This window comes from Pelecanus crispus, chromosome 19 (genome assembly GCF_030463565.1).
Source record: "Pelecanus crispus isolate bPelCri1 chromosome 19, bPelCri1.pri, whole genome shotgun sequence".
NCBI lineage: Eukaryota > Metazoa > Chordata > Aves > Pelecaniformes > Pelecanidae > Pelecanus > Pelecanus crispus.
The window spans coordinates 1537305-1556427 of NC_134661.1; the positions used below are offsets into that span (position 1 = coordinate 1537305).

The following is a 19123-nucleotide window of genomic DNA, read 5'->3' on the forward strand; positions in this document are numbered from 1 at the left end:
TAAATAGTGCGAACAGTAACATGTCCTCAAATTGAGACAGTTCAGCAAAAGTGAAAGATTCTGGTTCCCATTAAGCAGAATTTATAATTCCTGGGACATAAATGAACCTTCACCTAATATTCCCTTTTCAAGAATAATACAGAATCTAACAATTATGGCAATTCCTTTTTTCCTAGCCCCTCATTTTATCTCTGTAACTACAGCTTTTCTTTTGTTGTGATAATGTCTTTATCAATAATTTGTGATTATTTATTTTAATGTACTAATCACATTCATCATTCATATTAGACCAGGGTGAAACATATTCTATTTCAAAGGTGGTTTTTATGGTAGAGAGTGATTTAGCAAAGCTGACTTTTTTTTCCCAAAAACATTTATAGCGGTTTTGCTGATTTTCAGTGGCATTTATCAAAGTGCTTTTAGTTACATGGACTAGTGAAAATGAAACAGCCTGTCTTCACTGAAATGGGTCTTTCTGATTTCTCTGAATGAAACCTTTCTGAGATGATCACTTCAGTTTTCCTTGAAGTAAACATTACAGAAATTTCTTCTCATGCTAAAATTCTACATTTGCCCTTCTTGTCAATTCTAAATGAAAATAAATGTTAACAGGTAGGAGTTTCCTATAGAATTAATATTTTAATTTCAGCAATATTGTACTATTACGACTAATGATAATGAAATTCAACTTTGAGTTCCAGGTATCTATTGTATTAGATGCTGCTTAAAGATAGTGCAGGGAAAAAGAATTTGCAGCCACAGAGGGGTTCTTATCTCATCCAAAAATTCCCCAGCAGTACACCAGATGAAAAATCAGATTAACATCTCTCCATGGTAGTTCTCTGTTTCACCCTTTCTTCCTTGAGGGGGAAATTTATGAGGCTATTTTCATTCCATTTCTTGGACCTATCTGTGAGATACGTTTGTACCAGCTAAAGCAAGTTCAAAGACACCATCCCTGCTTCGGGAACAGAAAGTGGGAAGGTGTGTCGAAGTCCTTCACGCCTGTGAGATTTTGCCCCTGGGTCATGGATGGGTCTTCAAGCTTTCTCCCTCCCAGACACACAAAGTTGGCTGTCGTGGTGGCCGATTCCACTGGGCTACTCGGACAGAGTCATCACCCCAGGCTTTGGCTGGTCTTCTTGACCATGGGCCCAGGCTACAAAGTGCCTTCAAATTTTGGACCAAGACCGTGAGAGGAGCAGGGGGAAAAAACGTTGCTGTTGTCATTTTCCCATAGCATGTGGGAATTATGATGGCCAGTTAAAAATCATGACATTTTCCTCCTAGGAAAGAGAAACTGAAGCGCAGAAGTGTGCGTGTGGTTATATGTCAAGCACTGGAACTCCTTTTGACTTCACATACTTTCCCCTTATTTCTAATTAACATGTTGAGGAATTTTAAAATGTAATAAACATTATGTCTAAACAACCAGAAAGTAAAGCTTGCTTATTTCTGGTTTGATGTAAACATTTATAGCGCAGCTCCATCCTTAAACAGTTAATCTTATAGTGACCTATTAAAATAAAATGAATTGTGTTATAATTCATCCTAAAGCAACCTCAGGGTTAGTGTATCAGGTAACTCCTGCTTTTGCAGTCCTCATGACGTTTTTAATCAAATTCAGCTGTAATTGCTGGAGCATACACATGCCTCTTTTAATACTCTGCCTACATTTGGGACTCATATGAGTCTGTTTTCTCTTAACGTATCTAATAAATAGAAAACATGAAAAGAGCACATTTTGCAGGACTCCGAGCTTTTCCACCGTTTCATTTGTTCTAGCAATTGTCCAACAGGCTTATGAGAATCAAGCACTTGTCAGGTTTCCCCCCCGCCTTGGATAAAATTCTTTGTGGGTTTTAAGTCACTGTTTGTGTTGCTAGCACCCTGTTAAAGGGGGCATAGGCGCAGGGAAAAGCAGCTGCCACAGGAGCCAACTGGAAGCGCCTATGTGCGAGAGGGAGAGATTTCATAGGCATCTTTAAAAAATCACTGCCAGTGATGAATGTTGAAATGTTGCTTACGTACAAGTCACCTACGGTTTGTTGATGAAAACTTGAAATGTCATGTCTGCTGTTTGTGTAAACAAAACTTCTGTAACTTTCTCTGCTCAGGAGTGGCGGGGGGGTGGTGGGGTTTTGGGTTGGGTTGGGTTTTTTTTGTCTCCAATGCTACAGCTGTTTCCAATTTGCCAGCAATTTTCTTTTGGGCTAGTAAAGCTCCCAAGATGACTGCAACTAGCCACATGGGTTTCTCGACTCGACTGTGGGGTTTGATTACAAGGGGTAGCAAACCCAGCTCAGGATTCAGGGCAAGCGTTTCCTCTGAACTTGTAAGTGCTTTACGTCCAAAGTTTTTGTTAACACCAACCTTTAAAGTTTATTTCATTGCAGCGTATTAGGTGCGTGTGCTCAGTGGTCCCTGTCAGAGCTAGGCTGAGGTTTGGGGGCACGTTTGGTTAAAAAATAAAGGAAACTCGCGGGGGAAAACGCACGGGGGAGAGATGCACACGCCTGTTAGCTGCCCCACAACGCAAATAAGAGAAAGGGGGTTTTGTTTACACAATAGTAAGCCCTCGGGGTTCCTCTTCAGCGACGTGTTTTGTGTAATTCACACGTGGAAAGGTGAGAAAAGAATGAAAAATGACTTTGAAATGTGATCTGATTCGGCCGCTAGCTAGCTCGGTTGCGAGTGTGCAGAACATCCCCACAGAATAATGAGATTAAGGCTTGCAAACGGCGTTTTAAACCCCGATGCACGCGATTTTTTAAAGCTATTTAAAAATGACAACGCCGATTATCTCTCTTTTTTTTCTTTTTTCCCCCAATCCCCTTTCCTACGCACCGCGCAGGTCCTTCCTGTCGCTCTGATTTTTCCTTCCATCGGTAGTTACCTTCTCCCTGAAATCCCTGTCGCTTTAGCTTGCCTGGGAAACTGTTTCTCTTCACGCAAACAACAACAACAATTATAATAATAACAAAGAATCCGAAGAATTTCTATATTAAAAAGTGGCTCTGGCGAGGTCCCTGGTCACTGGGTACAGGTCTGAGTCTGTTTTCCTTGGAAATTGGGAGGAATGCTAAACGCCTCGTCTACCAGAGAGAAAATTGTGTGCGGAGCTCTAGGCACGGCTCCCAAGTTGCCCTTTCACCTCTTCACTTTATATGTTCCTCTTATTAAGGAGAAAAATGTTTCAATATGTTGGAATTTGGGGCAAAGCTGGGAAGGAGAGCAAGAGAATAGAGAGTGGAAGGACATTTTCCACATAGTTTTGGTAACCCTTCTGAGGGTTACGTTTAAAATTGATGTCGTACTAAAATCCCTGGAAGTTTCTTCCCCAGGTTAGCGCAAAATATTATCTGCGAGCCCTTCTGAGATGACAACATGCGCCAGAAACGTGACCCCGTTGGGGGAAAGAAATACCCCTGAAGTGAAGATGTGTTTCCTTCCCCTCCCTAAATGCGTTACTGTTCTTAAATAGCTAAAAGGATCTGGAGGTTTCGGCTTGCAGAGAGAAAGGCTGAATTCTTGATCCGATAGAATAGTTTCGAGACGATTTCATCTCGCTTTTCCAGCCGTGCGCATCTGCAGCCTCGGCTGTCATATTTTCAGTTCTGCTTCAGGGGGAAATGGGTTAACTGTTTGCAAGGTAAGAGTCAGGGGAAAAAAGCTCAAAGTAAGGAACGATGATTTAAAAACGGATATTTGAAACTTCCTTGTTTAAAAAGGGGATTTAAAGCAGCACTTGAGCTCCACTCAGCGTCTCTTTTCGGCTTGACTCCTCAGCAATATTTTTTTAAGAAAGTTGCGAATTTTTTTTTCTTTTCTTTTTTTTTTTTTTTTTTCTTCCTTGGTTCTTTAAAGTTGCGAGTAGCGCCAGGCGGGCTCATTGGGCGAAGATGTCACATAGCCGTGATTAATCTGAGGGAACAGCCGAAATATTGATAAGGGGAAAAACGGAAATCAAATGAAAAGTAGAGGGCATAGAAGAGAGGGAAAGGAAAGCACGTCCTGGAGCTGCGAGCATTACAGAAGCCCTCTGAGGAAATGCCTGGTTGATGCAGCCTGTCTGGATGGGCTGGGAATTTTAACTTCAGCGCTGCTTTGGATCTAACAAGTTTAATCTCTCCTCTTTGCAAAACTGCAGCGGCAGGGTAGTAATCCAGAACTGGTGGGGAGTTTTATTTTCGGTCTCAACCTGGATCTTTACAAACTGGTCTGCCACTGGTTGAGGGGAAAGGGTGTAAAAGGTGAGTCATTTAAATAATAGTAATAAGAATAAGCAAGAGGCGAATCTAAAAGTAGTTTAAGAGGCCCTTTTATATTGCGACTGATGCTGCCAGGGCAATACGATTGATAAATAATCCACAGCAGACTTCTTAAGACCGGCTCCAAATATGCAGATGCATTTATTTATGTGAACACGCGTAATTATAAGAGGGAGGTAAGCGGGGGTGGGGGGAGCGCTAATTAGGGGTAAAGAGGGGAGCAGGGGAAACTGATATGTGAATCCTTGACCCTAGAAAATTTACTGGCTAAGCAAAATTACCTTGTCCCTCAACTCTGTCTACCCCCACCCCCCGTCGCAAGTTCAGAAGCAAAAGAAACTGGAATGTGTTAGGAGGGAGGACGACAGAAAAAAAGAATTGTACTTATCAGAAACACATTGTCGATTTTATAATCAGTTGCCCTCCCGTGCCAGCTGGCCGCGTAATAAATGCTTTAAAAATCAATAAAAAGGGGGGGTGACGTGCAGATAGCGAACTTTTCTTTTCCAGAGTTGTTGGGCTGTGGGGTTTTTTTGCTTGCTTGCTTGCTTTTTTTTTTTTTTTTTTTTTTAACATCAGCAGATGTTTCAAAGCAAGCCAGCGGCGCTGGCTTTGCGGGCACGGAGGTGTTTCCCTGGCTGTTTGGCATCGTGGGGCGAGGAGGAGCGCGGCTGCGGAGCCCTTTCCCCCGGGGCTTTCCCCGGCGGGTGGCAGCTTGGGGTCCAGCGCTTCAGCAGCCGAACGAGGGCTATTGCTGATGAACCAGCGGGGTCTGGGCTGCAGTAGATCCGGGCAAAGCGAACTGGCTGCAAAGTTAGGACCCCACAGCTTTTCTTGAAGAAAAAAAAACAAAAAAACAAACAAACCAACAAACACCCCAAACCAACCCAGGACCTCTTGTGCAAGTCTTTATGCATATTCATCATTCTGTAGGATAATTTGTGGTAAATTCTGGGTAGAATTCTGACTTTTCCCACCCCGGGAAAATAGGACGGTCAGAATAGCAGCACTTAGGAACTGAATGCTAAGGGCGGGTGGGCGTGCTCCTTAAAGATGCACTAATTACAATAGCTAATCGCTTTCTGGCGCTTTGCAAGGGGACTAAAGATCCTGAGAGGAGCGGGTAGAAAAAATAGCTGTCGGATATTTTAGTGACTGCGGATTTATTTTCCCACAGACCATTACATTTTTCACGATCGTTGTTAATCTCTGCATCTCTGTAGTGATGACTGGGGGGGGGCGGGGAGGAAGGCAAAAAAACCTGTTCATCAGGAGACCATCAAGTCTTAGAAATACAGAAAAACAGATGCAGTGCATCGATGCAAGCCTGAGATAAAGCACCGCTAGGTCTGAGTAACGACACTATCCAAAATAGGAGGGCTGAGATTGACAACCCTGGGGGCTTTTATTGCTATTTGGAATAATACTTCCCTTCGCTATTTTTATTTTTAATTTATTGTTTAATTATTATTGGTGAGAAAGGTCCTTTAAATCAATAGAGGACGGCAGGCTAATGGCTCGGAATGGTTTCAATGAGTCAGGAAAGGCAACTGCCCTTCATTTAGCCAAGTGAAACCCTTGGATACAAGTCAATAGGGTTAACTAGTCTCGACATGAAAACATGAGTATTTCAGCTGGCTTTTAATTGTTGGCTAAGAAATTCAGTTAATCAAATGTCAAACATTTCCCTCTGCTCTGGTCAAAAGTGAAGAAGGCTCTTTTCCTGGGGGAGGGGGGGGGCAGAAATCCAAAAGCAAAACCAAACTGTTGTTAAAGCACAGAAATAAAACCCTGCTTTATGAAGTCCTGTCTATTACCTGCCTTTTAGTTACTGTGGTGGACGTTTTGCTGTGTCCTTTAAAGGGTACACTTAAATGCTTGATCACTTCTCTTTAAATTTTATTACTAATCTTACTTCTTAAACAATGCTTTGTTTCTTTACTTTTCTATGTACATATATATGATTTTAATTTTTTTTTTCAGGTCAATTTTAGGACCTTTAAATACATCTATTAAACAAGTAAGGATGTTTCAGACTGTACCAGACACTTCGTCTTACGTCAAGGTAAGACATGACAGCATCTTTAAACAGGTAATGTCAAAAATTACAATCCTCCAAAACTCACAATCATTTGTATTAGTTGAAAAATCGTGTTCCCATTCTCACTGAATTTAGCAAGGGAAAGAAAAAAATCCCTCTACCTTCGGTGGGAGAGGGGTTAAGTCTCAAGTATCACAGTTATCATTCTGGAAATATGCAGGGTTGAGTCAAAAGCTGTATCATCAGGGACCAACGATATGTTAAAGTGGTCTTGTCTTTTATAATGCATTGATGCTTGGTTTGATGGGTTATACTAGTATTATAGTGAGGGTGTCCTGAATTACATTATAGTAGTGGTTTGTTGTTCTGAAACCAATATGACAGTGGTGGTGTGCTACCAATGTTATATCATAGTGGTTTCTTAAATTGGCTTCCAATTTTCTGATTTCCTAGATACCATTTAGTCTTGAACCAGGACTGAGTTTCATTTAATACCCCTCTACTTCTCTGCTGCGCCAACTACTGAATTCAATATGCAAGATGATATGTGAAGTTATGTTTTTTGCAAGGTACATTTCACAATGGATTTAGAGGGGGAAAAAATATTTAAGGAGTTAAACCAAAACATCTCTTTCAGTTACTGAAGAAATGGATTTTCACACCAGGCAACGCTACATAATACTGCGATTTCTTTCACAGTGTTACTTATGGTTTTCCTTGAGCAATGCTTCCATACAATTTAGTAGGCAAACTGACTTCAGTTGGTTTTCCTGATAATGGCTAAAGCCAGATATTACTAGATCTTGCACTCTAAATAGTTGTTTGGATATCTCCTTTTTTTAAGTTAAAAAGGGGATCTTAGAATTTTTTTTGATGGGCCACTTCTGGCTCTTTCTTTTTCATAAGATTAAAACAAATACCAAAGAAGGGTTGGCACAGCCTTGTCCCTTTATAACTCAATTGAGTACTATATTATATTTGACATCATATAGGTTTTTTTCCACAACAGTTCCCAAGAATGTAAATAAACCGAGCCTGGGACATCTGGGTTACACGTTTAAGGCAAACCCTGCATGCAACAGCACTTAGGGAAAATCTAAAACACAAGCTTCTTCTCTCCCAGGCTGAAGAAACACAGAAGGGTGTTAACTAGAGCTGGGTGGATAATTTGTAATGAATAATTTATCACAGGAATTCTGTCTTTTTTTTTTTTTTCCTTCTTCCCCCCCACTTAGTCAATGATCCATGCGCCAGTTGTGATTTTCATGTACATACACACTATTGGAAATGATTCACTGAATGATTTCTGTATATAATCCCTAGGCTACAGCTCATTTTGCAGGCAGTTTGTTAGGAGTATTAGGATTTGAAATGCAAGGCTGGTGGGATGACTCCCAGGTCATGTGGCATTACTTGTATTCCCTGATTGGGTGAACTTGTGCGGCTCTCTGGACCAGGTTTTTAGAGCAAATCTGACTGGGAAAGGTCAAGATTCCACATTCAGTTGATATACCCCAAAGTCACACTCGTAGTTCAATCTTTCAGGGAATGTCGGTGATTTAGTTTTGCTTATGAAACTCGTACAGCTTTGGACCAGATTCTGGAAGAATAGAAACTCTGTGGAAAACAAATGAAATTCAAGTCTCATGAAAGCAAATTCACTCAAAGTTCAAATAAAGAAACATGTTAATGCAGTCTGTGCCCAGCTTTAGCATTAATTTCTCTTTGGAGTTCCTGTATGTGGGAAATGATCTGAGATGTGTTCTGTTTACAATGAAGAGATGAAGGCCCTTTGACATCCTATATTATGGTATCATTGCCTTTTGTTGTGAGGCTAAATCCAGCTGCCGCTCCAGTTAGTAGCAAAATTCCTTTTGAATTAAATGGAACCAAGATCCAGGCCTACATAATTTAACATTCCAGCAGGATTGAGTGAGTCTGTCCATAACTGTGTTGGGATAGCCTTCTCATTAAGTACAATCCTGCAGGCAAAGGACTTGGACAAAGTTCTCTTCACATATGCATGTGTTTTATCCACCAGGAAGAAAGCATGAGGCTGGACTTACATCCAGTGTTTTAGCAGTGGAGGGATAACTGAGCTGTGTGATCCTGAACTCTCTGCCTTTTATTACAACTCTTCATCACCAGCTGCCATTATTCTGGGCAAGGACCTTGTCTTTGGTATTTTGTCTGTAAAGCTTCATTCACACCAATGTCATTGGGGAAATGACTTGCTCCTGCACTTAAAAAACTCACCAGGATTTTGACAGAAGTCTCTCAGGACGGATCCAAAGTCCTCTGAAGACAAAGGAAATATCTCCCATTGATTCTTAAATTTTTAAGTTGGGTGGCTCACTACCGTTGGTGCAAAATGGATAGCTCATTCAGCTTAGTGAGGCCCTTCTTGAAAGTAGGAACATGCTTAAATTCAGGAGGATCAGAGCCTTAAACGCACAGGTTAGGTCGGTCTCTGGCCCCTCTGAGTTTGGTGACAGTTTCCACCGACTGAAATGCATGGACCGACAGAGAGATCCTGAGTGTGACTGGTTTATCTGCAGAAGAGGTGGGATTGACTAATGATCTAGGCAGATAGTTGGGCAACGTGGGTACGGTTCCAAGCCCTGCCAGGGTGGGCTTGGTGCCCCTGAGCGAGACACTTCAACTCTCTGTTCCGCCATTTCTCCATCTTTAAAGTGCAGGTGAAAGTGCTGTGTAAGAGCAAGGCCCTGTTCTGATTTAGATAGCACCTGCCTTCTCTTTCCTGCTTCTCCACACTCATCTTTGAGGACTTCCCAAGTTGTGGTGAGCAAGAAGTTTGAAAAGCAGGAGGTTGAGTTCCAATTCCTCTCTCTTCCCAGGTCTTTTTTTGTTTATTATTTTCTTTCATGTCATTCCTTCTCCAGAAAAACTAATTTGATTGTCTTGTGGGCGGGAGAAGTATTTTATTTATTACTTTCATGGAATCTCAGCTGGTGGTGTGTAAAGTACCCCCATGACGCAGCAGAAAAAGCAAGATCGGGATCAATGTCTTCTATAAATCCTCTTCAACAAATGCATCACGTATATAAGCTTTATGTTTGTCCTGTGCCTTGTGCAGAAAAATGCCTCGTCTCTGTATGTTGTAACCGCGAGGGGGTTGCTAGCAGGGTGTTCCACGGGAGCTCCCAGGGGGAACAAATTTGCTGTCGTGCCCCTGTGGTACAGAATAGCCTACGACCACCTTCAGGCCACACTAGTTTTCTTGCCCTGGCTTTCAAAATGCAAAAGGGCTGGAGGAGGAAGAGGAGGATTCCATTTTTAAAATGGTTTGTTTTAACAAGGATGGTTTATGTTGAGTCATGCTGGCAAAGTTCAGCTTCTCGGTGTTGTAACCTTGATTTACATCACAACCATATAGGACGTGTGGATCTCTAGCTAAAGATAAAAGATCCTGCATAACCTTATGGCAGGACTACCCATTCTTCTCTCATACACGCTTCTTGTATGGGCCTTAACGCAGTAAAGGGGTAGGAAATCATAAATATAAAAACTCATTTTGATCCTTACCAGTTCGTTCTACATAACTGATAAAGTATTTCTGTTCCTCATACCATTACGGGACTTACTGATCTGCAAGTACTTCGTAATTTACAGCCTATCAGAGGGCGCTAATCTCTTCTAAAGATGAGTATTTGACTTTAGAGAATGAAACATGTAATATAATTGGGAAATTAAATTTTAAAAGATGGCACTGGAATCCTGACTGTAGGGATATGGAAAGAATTAGGGCTATAAGCAAAGCAACATGACCTCCGAATACTGCATTTTTAGTTATTACCGCTGCCACAAGCTTCTCTGGGCCGCAGCAGTCTTCGCTCCCCTCCTGCGCTGCCAGTTTGTGGTTTAATATGCGTGTAAAGGCGGTACAAGAATCATTTCGGGAGCGTGTTAATAGCCCTCTCTTTTCTTACGCCCTCCGGCAACATCCAAACGCTTATCTCCTCTTCTATCGGCAACATCCAAACGCTTATCTCCTCTTCTATCGCTCCCCTTCTTGCACAGAGAAAGTCATTGCTTCTGCTTTCGGTTCCCCAGCTTGTAAACACAGCTCCTGCCCCGCTCCCCGCGGGGCTCTGCAGAGCATCCCGGCGCCGGGCCGCACCTCCCTTCTCCCCGAGCTTTTCCAGCTCCCGGCTTGCGGCAAGACCCGCCGGGTAAAACCCCTTGGCCTGTGCAGGAGCCAAAGGAGAGGTGATGCTCCCCCTCGCGCAGGGGCGGGTATCCTGGCATCACCCCTGCTCCCCCCTCCTTCCCTCTGCCAGGCGCTGGGATGGTGCTGCCAGCAGCCTCCCGAGGGGGAGCATGGAAGGCAGCTCCCCCGACGGAGGGAGCGAGCGCCTTGGGACGCAGAGCTCCCGGGGGAGGCAGCGTGCTTGCTCCCCGCTCCGACCCGCGGGGGAGTTTTGGGGAACACCCAAAAACCAACTGCGTGCTCCCCCCGGCCGGGCTTGTGCGGGAAATGGTCTCCAGCCCGGACCTTTGAAAGGGCACGAAGGCGGACTGTCCTCCCGGGAGGATCCACCGGGCAAGCACGGGATTTCTCGCTTTAAAAATGGATTTCATGCAGCCAGAACGTTTGTGGTACCGTACAAAGAAGCATATTCATGGAGGCAAAATAGTCTGGGTGGCTGGAAACAATATTTGGTTTGTTCTTGCTTTCACTCTGCCTGGAAAGTTTACGGAATCCCTAAAGAGAGAGGGGGGTTTATTATTATTTTTCTTTTTTTTCTAAGGACAAAACAGTGAGATTTTCTTTGGAGCAGGCAAGACGAAGGCTGCTAAACGCTGACACGGACGCGTTATCTTTCCCGCTGAACAGTAGCAGCCAGAGGCTGCTCGGGGACAGGTTGCAAGGAAAGAACATCCCGTTATTTCTTTCTTTTTTTTTTTTTTTTCCTTTTTAACACCAGAAGTCTGGCAGCGGAGTGGTGCCTGAGGGATGAGCCGCGGGGAAGGCGCTGCGGAGGGAGCTGTGCGCGGCTCATCCCGCAGGTGCTCCGGGAAGGAGCAGGGATGCTGGAATTGCGGCTGTGTGGAGCGGGCAGAAACCTGCACCACGCTCTTGGGAACAGCTAGGGAGCCTTAGCCTGGCCGAAAAGGGAAAATCAAAGCCTTCATGGGCTGTTTTGTTTTTATTTTTTTACTTTTTCCCTGTAGTCTTATCCGTACTGAGAGCATCCTCCAGCGCATCATCCCTTTCTGCGCCCCGCAGAATTGCGGTTCCTCCCACCCGTGGGGAGGATGGGGCCAGGCACCCTCAGCGAAGGTGGGAATTGTGTTGGGAAAAGCTTTGTCGGCAGGAGGAGAGAGGGCAGAAGCTGCCGTGAGCTCTTACGTCATTCTCGCACTTCGTGACGATTCATCTACGTATCCCCCGAATCGTTCTCCTTTTGCCGCTCATTTCTTAAGGCAGAAACGCTGCGAAGTTGTTAGATTTGAGCAAGTCGCTGACTAATGCCTTATGACAACTTGGTGCTTAAGGATTTAGTTCTTGTTTGCACCTACCTCCCTGTTTTAAAGAGAAAAATCCCTTTCCATTTCCCGGTGTCCAGCGAATCCCGCCTGACACTTTTTTTTTTTTTTCCCGTGCTGAACCCCAGCACTGCATGGGGAAGGGCTGGCATTGTTTCTCCCCACCTTTACCTTCAAGGCACGGTTTGGATGTAGGTGGAGAAGGTGGGAGAAACGTTGTTTCTCTCCTGGAAATGGAGCCTGTTGGAGCTTTCTAAAATAAACCAGGCTCTCGGGCACAAGGGACGAGCTTTTACAGTGACTCCCGCCTTTAGACAGCAGCATTCAAGCAAACCAACCCCCCGCCCCAACTCTGCGACCTTCTAATGGCTCCATTCTTTCACGATTTACAGAAAAACGCCCCCCCCCCCAAAAAAAAAAAAAAAAAAAAAAGCTGGATCCAGGGAATTTTGTATTCCAGCCTTTCCTATGCCCTCCCAGCCCTGTGCTTAGAAAGAGAGGAGGTGTGGAGGGAAAGGGGAGCAAAAAGGGAGGAAAAAGAAAGTGGATGCTAAGGGGGAAAAAAATGCTTTAAATCTTTCCTGCAAATCTCCGAATATATGAAGTCTGAGGGAACAAATTCAAAGCAGGCACGGACGCCTGAAGAGAAGTTAGAGAGAAATATTCTGTTCCATTCAAGCGCATCAAGGGTCTAGCTGAAGTCTTGTTTGGCTAAGGTCAGACGAGACTGGGTTCTCCAATAAAAATAAATCTCAAATTAATTATGGCCTCAAGCGAGGGGCCAGACGTTTGGAGCTAGTGCACTGCAGTCTGTTTTTTTGGCCTTCGGTATTTTTGGGTTTTTGTGCCTTAGCTTTTCAATAATTGCGGGATGGGGGAGGAAGGGAGGGCGGGGGCTGTTTTATTGGGACACGGAGCTCAAATAAAACTAGCCAGGACACTGCTTACCCCACTCCTCGCCTAATTGCGATGCGGCTTCAAAGCTACTGCATCTTCTCCACGCCACTTTTAAGACATTATGTTTTACTTAGGACCGATTAGCAGTGAATAACTTTCCGGCTTCAAGTTCCTAAATCCCATGGGCTGTTCCTGTAGAGCAAGAGGTAGGAGGGACCCGATCCTTCAGCTGTGGGGCTGGGAAACGCTACTGATGCCCTTTTATTGCTGCAGCTGAAAAGCAGAGGCTTGCCCAATTAGTTTAGTTTAGAACTGGGATTCGTTTCTGGGGATCAAATCCCAGGGCTGTAGTTTGGGTTTTTTTGCTTGTAAGAATGTGGGTTTAGAAAATAAACAAAACACGCTGCGTTTTTCATTCTGCAACCGAGTCGGTGCCAGAGGAAACTCAGACCCGGAAATTTTAAACATTCACTGAAGTTGGTGGAGATTTTCCCCTCTGGTAGAGACCAGAGCAGAATAGACCCTGGCCTTCTGCAAACACAGCTCCGGGCAAGGAGGGATGGTAAATACTGCAAATAGGTTTGCAGGGCATAGTCTCTCTAGCAAGGTTTCTGTGTGTGTAATACACGATATACCTGGCACAAGGCATGTAAACGCGTGTCTAGGGAAGCTAGTTTAAAAAAAAAATAGAGGCCACTTCGTCGCACTTAGTGGGAAACGAGCCACTTCTTAGCGACAAAGTCCGGGCGTGGCTGCTGGTTTCTGGGGCTCCCACTAAACCGGGATTTAGTCCGGAGCACCGGTCCCAGGCTGGGCTTAGCGAGGGCTCAGCTGATGCTCTGCGGGTAAGAGAGGCTGAAATAAGCCAAAGCCCTTTCCCATCCTCCGAAAAGAACACTTCTAACCTGCAACTGAGGCCCGGGAAGGTTTTCATTATGTTTATTCCTACAGAATAACGAGACGGTTTTAATTATGAAGTGATGACCACTAATCCCGCGTGAATTACAGACAGAAAATCCATATCTTTGAGGTTATGTAGTCCCGCCAAGGACTGGCATTGAACTACACCGAGGGCTTAACTCCTTTGATACTGGACGTGAAATGGTCCCGGGCCAAATCCCCCCCAGCCTGTCCTTATTAATTTCAGCCGGATCACGCCAAACCCGGCGTTTTCACCTTCTCCGTGTGAGGCTGCAGTCGCTGTAACCCAATTATAAGGACGAAAAGAGGAGGTGGGGACATGCCAAGCGCTTGAGGTCAATATCGAACTAATTAAAAACTTGGGTGGAGGATTTCGTTTCATTCATAAGCGGAGTGAAAAACAAACAAACAACAAAAAAATCATAATTGAGGAGTAACCGATTTCTACCAGCCTGTCCCAATGTAAGCATTTGAAATCTTCCGCGGTTGCCAAGATCAAATGCTTTTCCAGATGTCTGGTGGTAACCACATTAAACAGACGATAATTCCTTTGCTGTCCATACATGTGCATCCAAAAGCTGAGCATCAGATTAAAAGTTGCGCACATTGATCAGCGGCGTGCCCGGCGGTGGCTTTGCTTTCCCCTGCCTGCCTTTGCTGCCTTCCTCTCAAACAGTTAAATACCCAAAGTGGCTGAACAATCACCTAGGATGATTCAGACCTTGGCGCACCGAGTTTATGAATATTCCAGCCTTTTCCAAAAAGTTTGAGATAACTTCAAGGGTGGGTTTGTTTTTGGGTTTTTTTTTTTTCTTTTTTTTGGGGGGGGGGAAGAAAAAAAAGAAAAGACGAAGCACAGGTTCTATTGTTACATTATTTAGGAGGAAAATAGTAGATTGTTCAGCTTGTCTGTTATAATGTTTAACTCTGCTCATGACCTTATCTCTTGGACTTTTCGCAAATCTTATTTTAGACCAAACACAAGGGGTAAAGCACGGCACATCCCTGACGGACCCGATCTAACAAGCGACCCGAACGAGCTTCATTCTGAGTCAGCCTCAGACATGCAAACTAAGCCCCTGGGGGTCATGGTGCCCGTCTGGCAATAAAATGCAGAGTTGGGCTCCTAAAATATCCCTAGGTGGGATGGAGGGGGGGCTGTCTGACATCTTCCAGCCCTTTGGGAGCCCCGGGGATCCGCGGCGGGTGCCGGACTCCTTTGGCCCTCCAGCCCGGGGATGGGGACAGGCTGTTCTGCAAACGCTGGGCTCCTCTCCTGTGGGCCGGGCACCTTTTCAGGTGGTTTCTCCCTGCATCTCTCAGCTCCCCGGCCCCTCCGAGACCTGTCGGTCACGCAGCCTAAAACCCAAATGCTCTGTGAGGTCCGTGGATGACAGAGGCTCCTTCCAGTTTTGGGTTTGTTTTTTTTTTTTTCCCTCCCCCCTTTCCTTTCGCGGTTAAGATCCTCAGCCTGTCCTCTCCCTCACCCCCCACCCCCGTTGTTTTTCGGGGCTGGTAGGGAGTGTTGTCTAGAGAGGAAACCATTTGGGTTTTGAAAGGATGCGTTTCACTCTTCCCTTTAACCTCTTGCTTTTCTGGTTGCTGCAGCCTGCCATGTGGTAACGCTGAAGGGGGAGTGGAGAAAAGAGTATTTGCGGGGGGGGGCAGGGGAGAAAGAAAGAGGCCTGAGGAAAGCAAAGGGTTAACGGTGATTTCTTTTAATTGAACTCCAGTTCTTGTGGCCCTAGGCGAGGGGGGACCTGACCCCGCTAGCAGCATCCAGATGTGCTGCTCTCCGGGGACCCCGGCGCAGACCCCTGGATTGTAAAGCAGACAGGGGGAGGACGGGGGCGGGGGGGGAGAGGGGAGGCGGTGGGGCTGTCCTCTCTGCTCCCCCTCTCTCCCCGCTTCACCTCCCGGCTGCAGACGGCCTCAATCGCTGGCAAGCAGCAAGGCAAAACCTCCAGGTCTGGTCACGTTCAGTCCCGTGTCTGCATCCGAACTAAAAAATTGTAGCTGAATTGATGAGGCTAATTTCAGAGGAGGGGGGAGGGAGGGGAGGGAGGGGCGAGGGGGATCTACAGCTCTCTCCTGCCAGCTTCGGTCTCGGAGAAATAAAGTATTAATAAGGCATCTCTGCCGCAGCCGAGCAGAAACACTAGTGGCATTATTGCATTTCCCTTTTGGAAGGGGCGGGTGCAGAATAACTTTGGATATAATTTTGCTTCCCCCCCCTCCCCCCCTTCCCTCCCCTTCCCCTCCCCGTGGTTGGACTAAAGACAGGGGGAAACAAAAAGACTGGACACAACCGGCACTGGACAAGGTAATCCTCTCCACCCAGAGATCTGACGTGCAGGAGTGCCCTCCTGCCTTGACACTTTTCTTTCTTGGCTTCGCCCTCCTTTTATTCCACCCTCTGCTCTTTTCCCCCGGCTGCAGCAGTTTGCAGAAGTGGGGAATAAAGGACGCCCAAAGTGTTGCATGATGTGTTCCGCTGTTAGCTGCTTGTTATTTTTGCAAGGGGGGGGGGGGGGGGGTAATGTGTGCGTGGAAGTGGAGCGGGTGAGCTGGACAGGCGGGTATTGTCTCCTTTCCTCGGGTCCTTTGGAGGGTTTCAAGCCTTTCCCGGAAAAAGGAAAGCGCCTTTCTTTTCTGGGGATGTTTGAATGAAAGAGAGGATTGCACGTCAGGGGCTCGCCAGGTCTTAAAAATGAGATTTAAAGGCTGGTGGTTGGGTTTTTGCAGTGCCCATTCTGACACGGCATCCGGGAACGGAAAACTCAGCCGATCTGACAATTATTGTAAATTTTTGTCATTTTTTTAGCTTATAAAGTGTGTGTGTGGGGTCCCCCCGCCTTTTAACAGCTTAGGGAGAAACCTGCGCTGCGAGAGGAGGCTGGGGCAAGCGCTCCCAGCCCCTGGAGCGAACTGCATGGACTTCCATCCATCGCAGCATCTCTGCCTCAGAGCCCGATATCCCAACCCCCGAGGTGACTGGGAGTGAAGGGAAGGGCTGAAAGTGGAAAAGAGCCTCCGCTTTCCCCATTTCCAGCCCGTGTTTAATTGCTGGAGTCGTTTGTCTGTCTCGCATTATTGCCCTTGCCGCTCATTTCTGGCAGGGACCGGACCCTCCACTCACGCTCCTTGCTGGGAGGCGTGAAGGAGAGGGGCCGAAGTATGTTTTAAATACGTTTTAATCGCCAGGCGTTTTTATTTTCTCCCTCTGCCTGCCGCGAACCGAATTGTATTTACGGTTTTTCTCCCCTTAATTTTTGCCTGTGACTGGAAAACGCATTAATAAGAAAATCTGTGGGAAGAGACGGAAATTCAGTGAGTCAGGCTAAAGCCGCTCCAGCCAAAAGCAGAGGGGAAAAAAAAAAATTGCAAAAAACATGTTAAACTAAACTGTGGGATGACACACGGCGCTCGCTAATACGGTCTGGGGTGCAAGGCAAGGGCTGCGCTGGACCGGCTGCCCTGGCGACAAACAAGAGCTGACAGAGGTAGCTATTGTTCTGCCCCTTCTTATCTAAATGGAGCAAATATCCTGTATGTAAAATATATATTTTTTCATCAAGAAGGCAGGACCAGTGGAGAGACGAAAGTTTCCTCCTCGAGTGACTTCACTTCCCAAAATTAGCAGAAAAAAACGTTTCATCCGGTTAACTGTCTCTTTTTCGCTCTGCTGCAACAACCAAAGTTAAAAAAAGAGAGAGACGGGGAGAGAGGGAGGGAGGGCGAGGGGATACAGAGAGAAAAGCAAAACCGCTGCAAGGGCAGGGAGAAGAGCGAAAAGAGAGAGAAGGATTTAAAAAAAAAAAAAAAAAAACACCCAAACTTCAGGAGGCTTCGGTTGCAGGCTAAACCGGGTCAATGTGTGGAATATTGCTGGTACCGGCTGGAAGTTATTCTAGATGGACGGCACTATTAAGGTAAGGGGGGCAGGAGGGGCTGGGGGACCCCTCCGGCCGGGGGGCGCTGGGAAGGGGCGCGGGGGCTGGGGTCCGGCTCCGTCCCTCCGCCCCGGAGCGGCCGCTCTCTCCTCCTCCTCCTCCTCCTCCTCCTCCTCCTCCTCCTCCTCCTCCTCCTCCTCCTCCTGCCCCGCCGCGGCGTGCCGGGGCTCCCCGCCTCCGCTGCCCGGGGGGCTCGGGAGCCGCGCCGACCCGCTCGGAGCCCGCTTGGCCGGGCGGTGCGGGGCCGCTGGCCCTCCCTGCCCCGCCGAGGGGGCACCCCGGGGAGCTGCCCGGCTGGGCGGAAGGCGGTGACAGCTCCTGCCCCGGGGCTCTGCGCCGGCCGGGGCTGCGAGGCGCCGGGGAGGGCGGCGGGGGAGAGCGCGGCTCCGAGCTGGCCCCACATGCGTGCCCCCGGCTCTGATTTCCTCGGCCGGCCCTGCTTGAAATGCGCTGCTGGCTCTGGTGGTCGCCCGTGCGTTTCCTCCAGCAGTTTGGGTTTTTTCTTTTTTTTTTTTTTTTTTTTTTTTTGGGGGGTGGGGGTGGAAGAGAGCGAGGGATGGGGCGGTTTGGAGGAGAAACATCACCCTGGCTTGGGGCGAGGCAGGGGGAAGGGGAAGCAAAGAGTGTGGCAAAAAACCACGAACATAACCAACCTCTGGTGGCCTTGAGCAACCGAGGACGCTGCTGGGACTTGGAGAGTGGTTCCCCCTCCTCTCCCCCATCCAACCGGCCGGTCCTTCAGCCTCTGCAAAGATAAACCGAGCCTTTTCCAAGCCCCTTGAGGTGGCTCACGCCGTTTCTCAGAGCCTAGGCAGCAGAAGGTTGGCTTTCTTGCTTTGGGGGACCCTTGTGCAATTCTTACGGGCTCTTCTTGGGGGAGCGCTGTAGTACAGAAGCAGCTCGAACAGAAGAGCCTTGAAGCGAGAGACGCTGTGGGTGTGTTTGGGTTGGAGGATTTCGAAAGATGCCTATCGCCTGGGTGGGGTGTTGATCTCTTCTTAAAAGTCGTCTTTTCTTTTTTTTTTTTTTTTTTCTTTTTTTTGCTGACCTGGGGAGAAAGAAGCTGCAAACTGGCAGGAACCGAAACTTTCTCCCTTAGATTGCAGCTTGCGACAAGTGCACTGTTTGGAAGGGTCTTAAAAGAAGGGGGAGGGAAAGAGATTGCCAAGAAGAGAAAATGGAAAGAGGAAAGAAAGAAGGAACGGGTGAATGTCAGAAAGGAGGAGAGATAGTGGGAGCGCTGAAAGCACAAAATTTGGCAGGTACGGCAGGAATAAGACACATCTCCCCCCCCACCTCCTCAGATCTGTAGCAGAAGTAACCCGGGCCTCATTCAGGATACATTTAGTGCACCACAACCTTCTTTGATTTGTGGAGCCCTAAATATTGTGCAGTGAAAGTGCAGAAATTTCCCATCTGTACATTTGCTGCGGTGCACACATGGACTTGCTTTTCTTCACAGGCCACGAGTCCTCCGCACCATCCTCGGGAAGGTGCTGAAGTATTCCCATGGCCCACGTAGCCCATGG

At 46.7% G+C, this 19123-nt stretch overlaps 1 protein-coding gene across 3 annotated transcripts in view; it reads left to right on the plus strand.

Annotated features, from left to right (window-relative positions):
* The first annotated feature begins 6262 nt into the window (after positions 1-6262).
* Positions 6263-19123, plus strand: part of FLI1 (Fli-1 proto-oncogene, ETS transcription factor) — an 87370-nt gene continuing 74509 nt past the window's right edge. The window contains exon 1 of one of the 3 annotated variants that reach the window (XM_075723250.1): positions 6263-6336. In XM_075723250.1, coding sequence (XP_075579365.1) covers positions 6298-6336 — 39 coding nt within the window. In that variant the 5' untranslated portion in view covers positions 6263-6297. Of the gene's footprint in view, positions 6337-15937; positions 15965-17395; positions 17574-19123 lie in introns of those variants that run through there. The other 2 variants (XM_075723253.1, XM_075723251.1) reach the window with 2 other exon arrangements.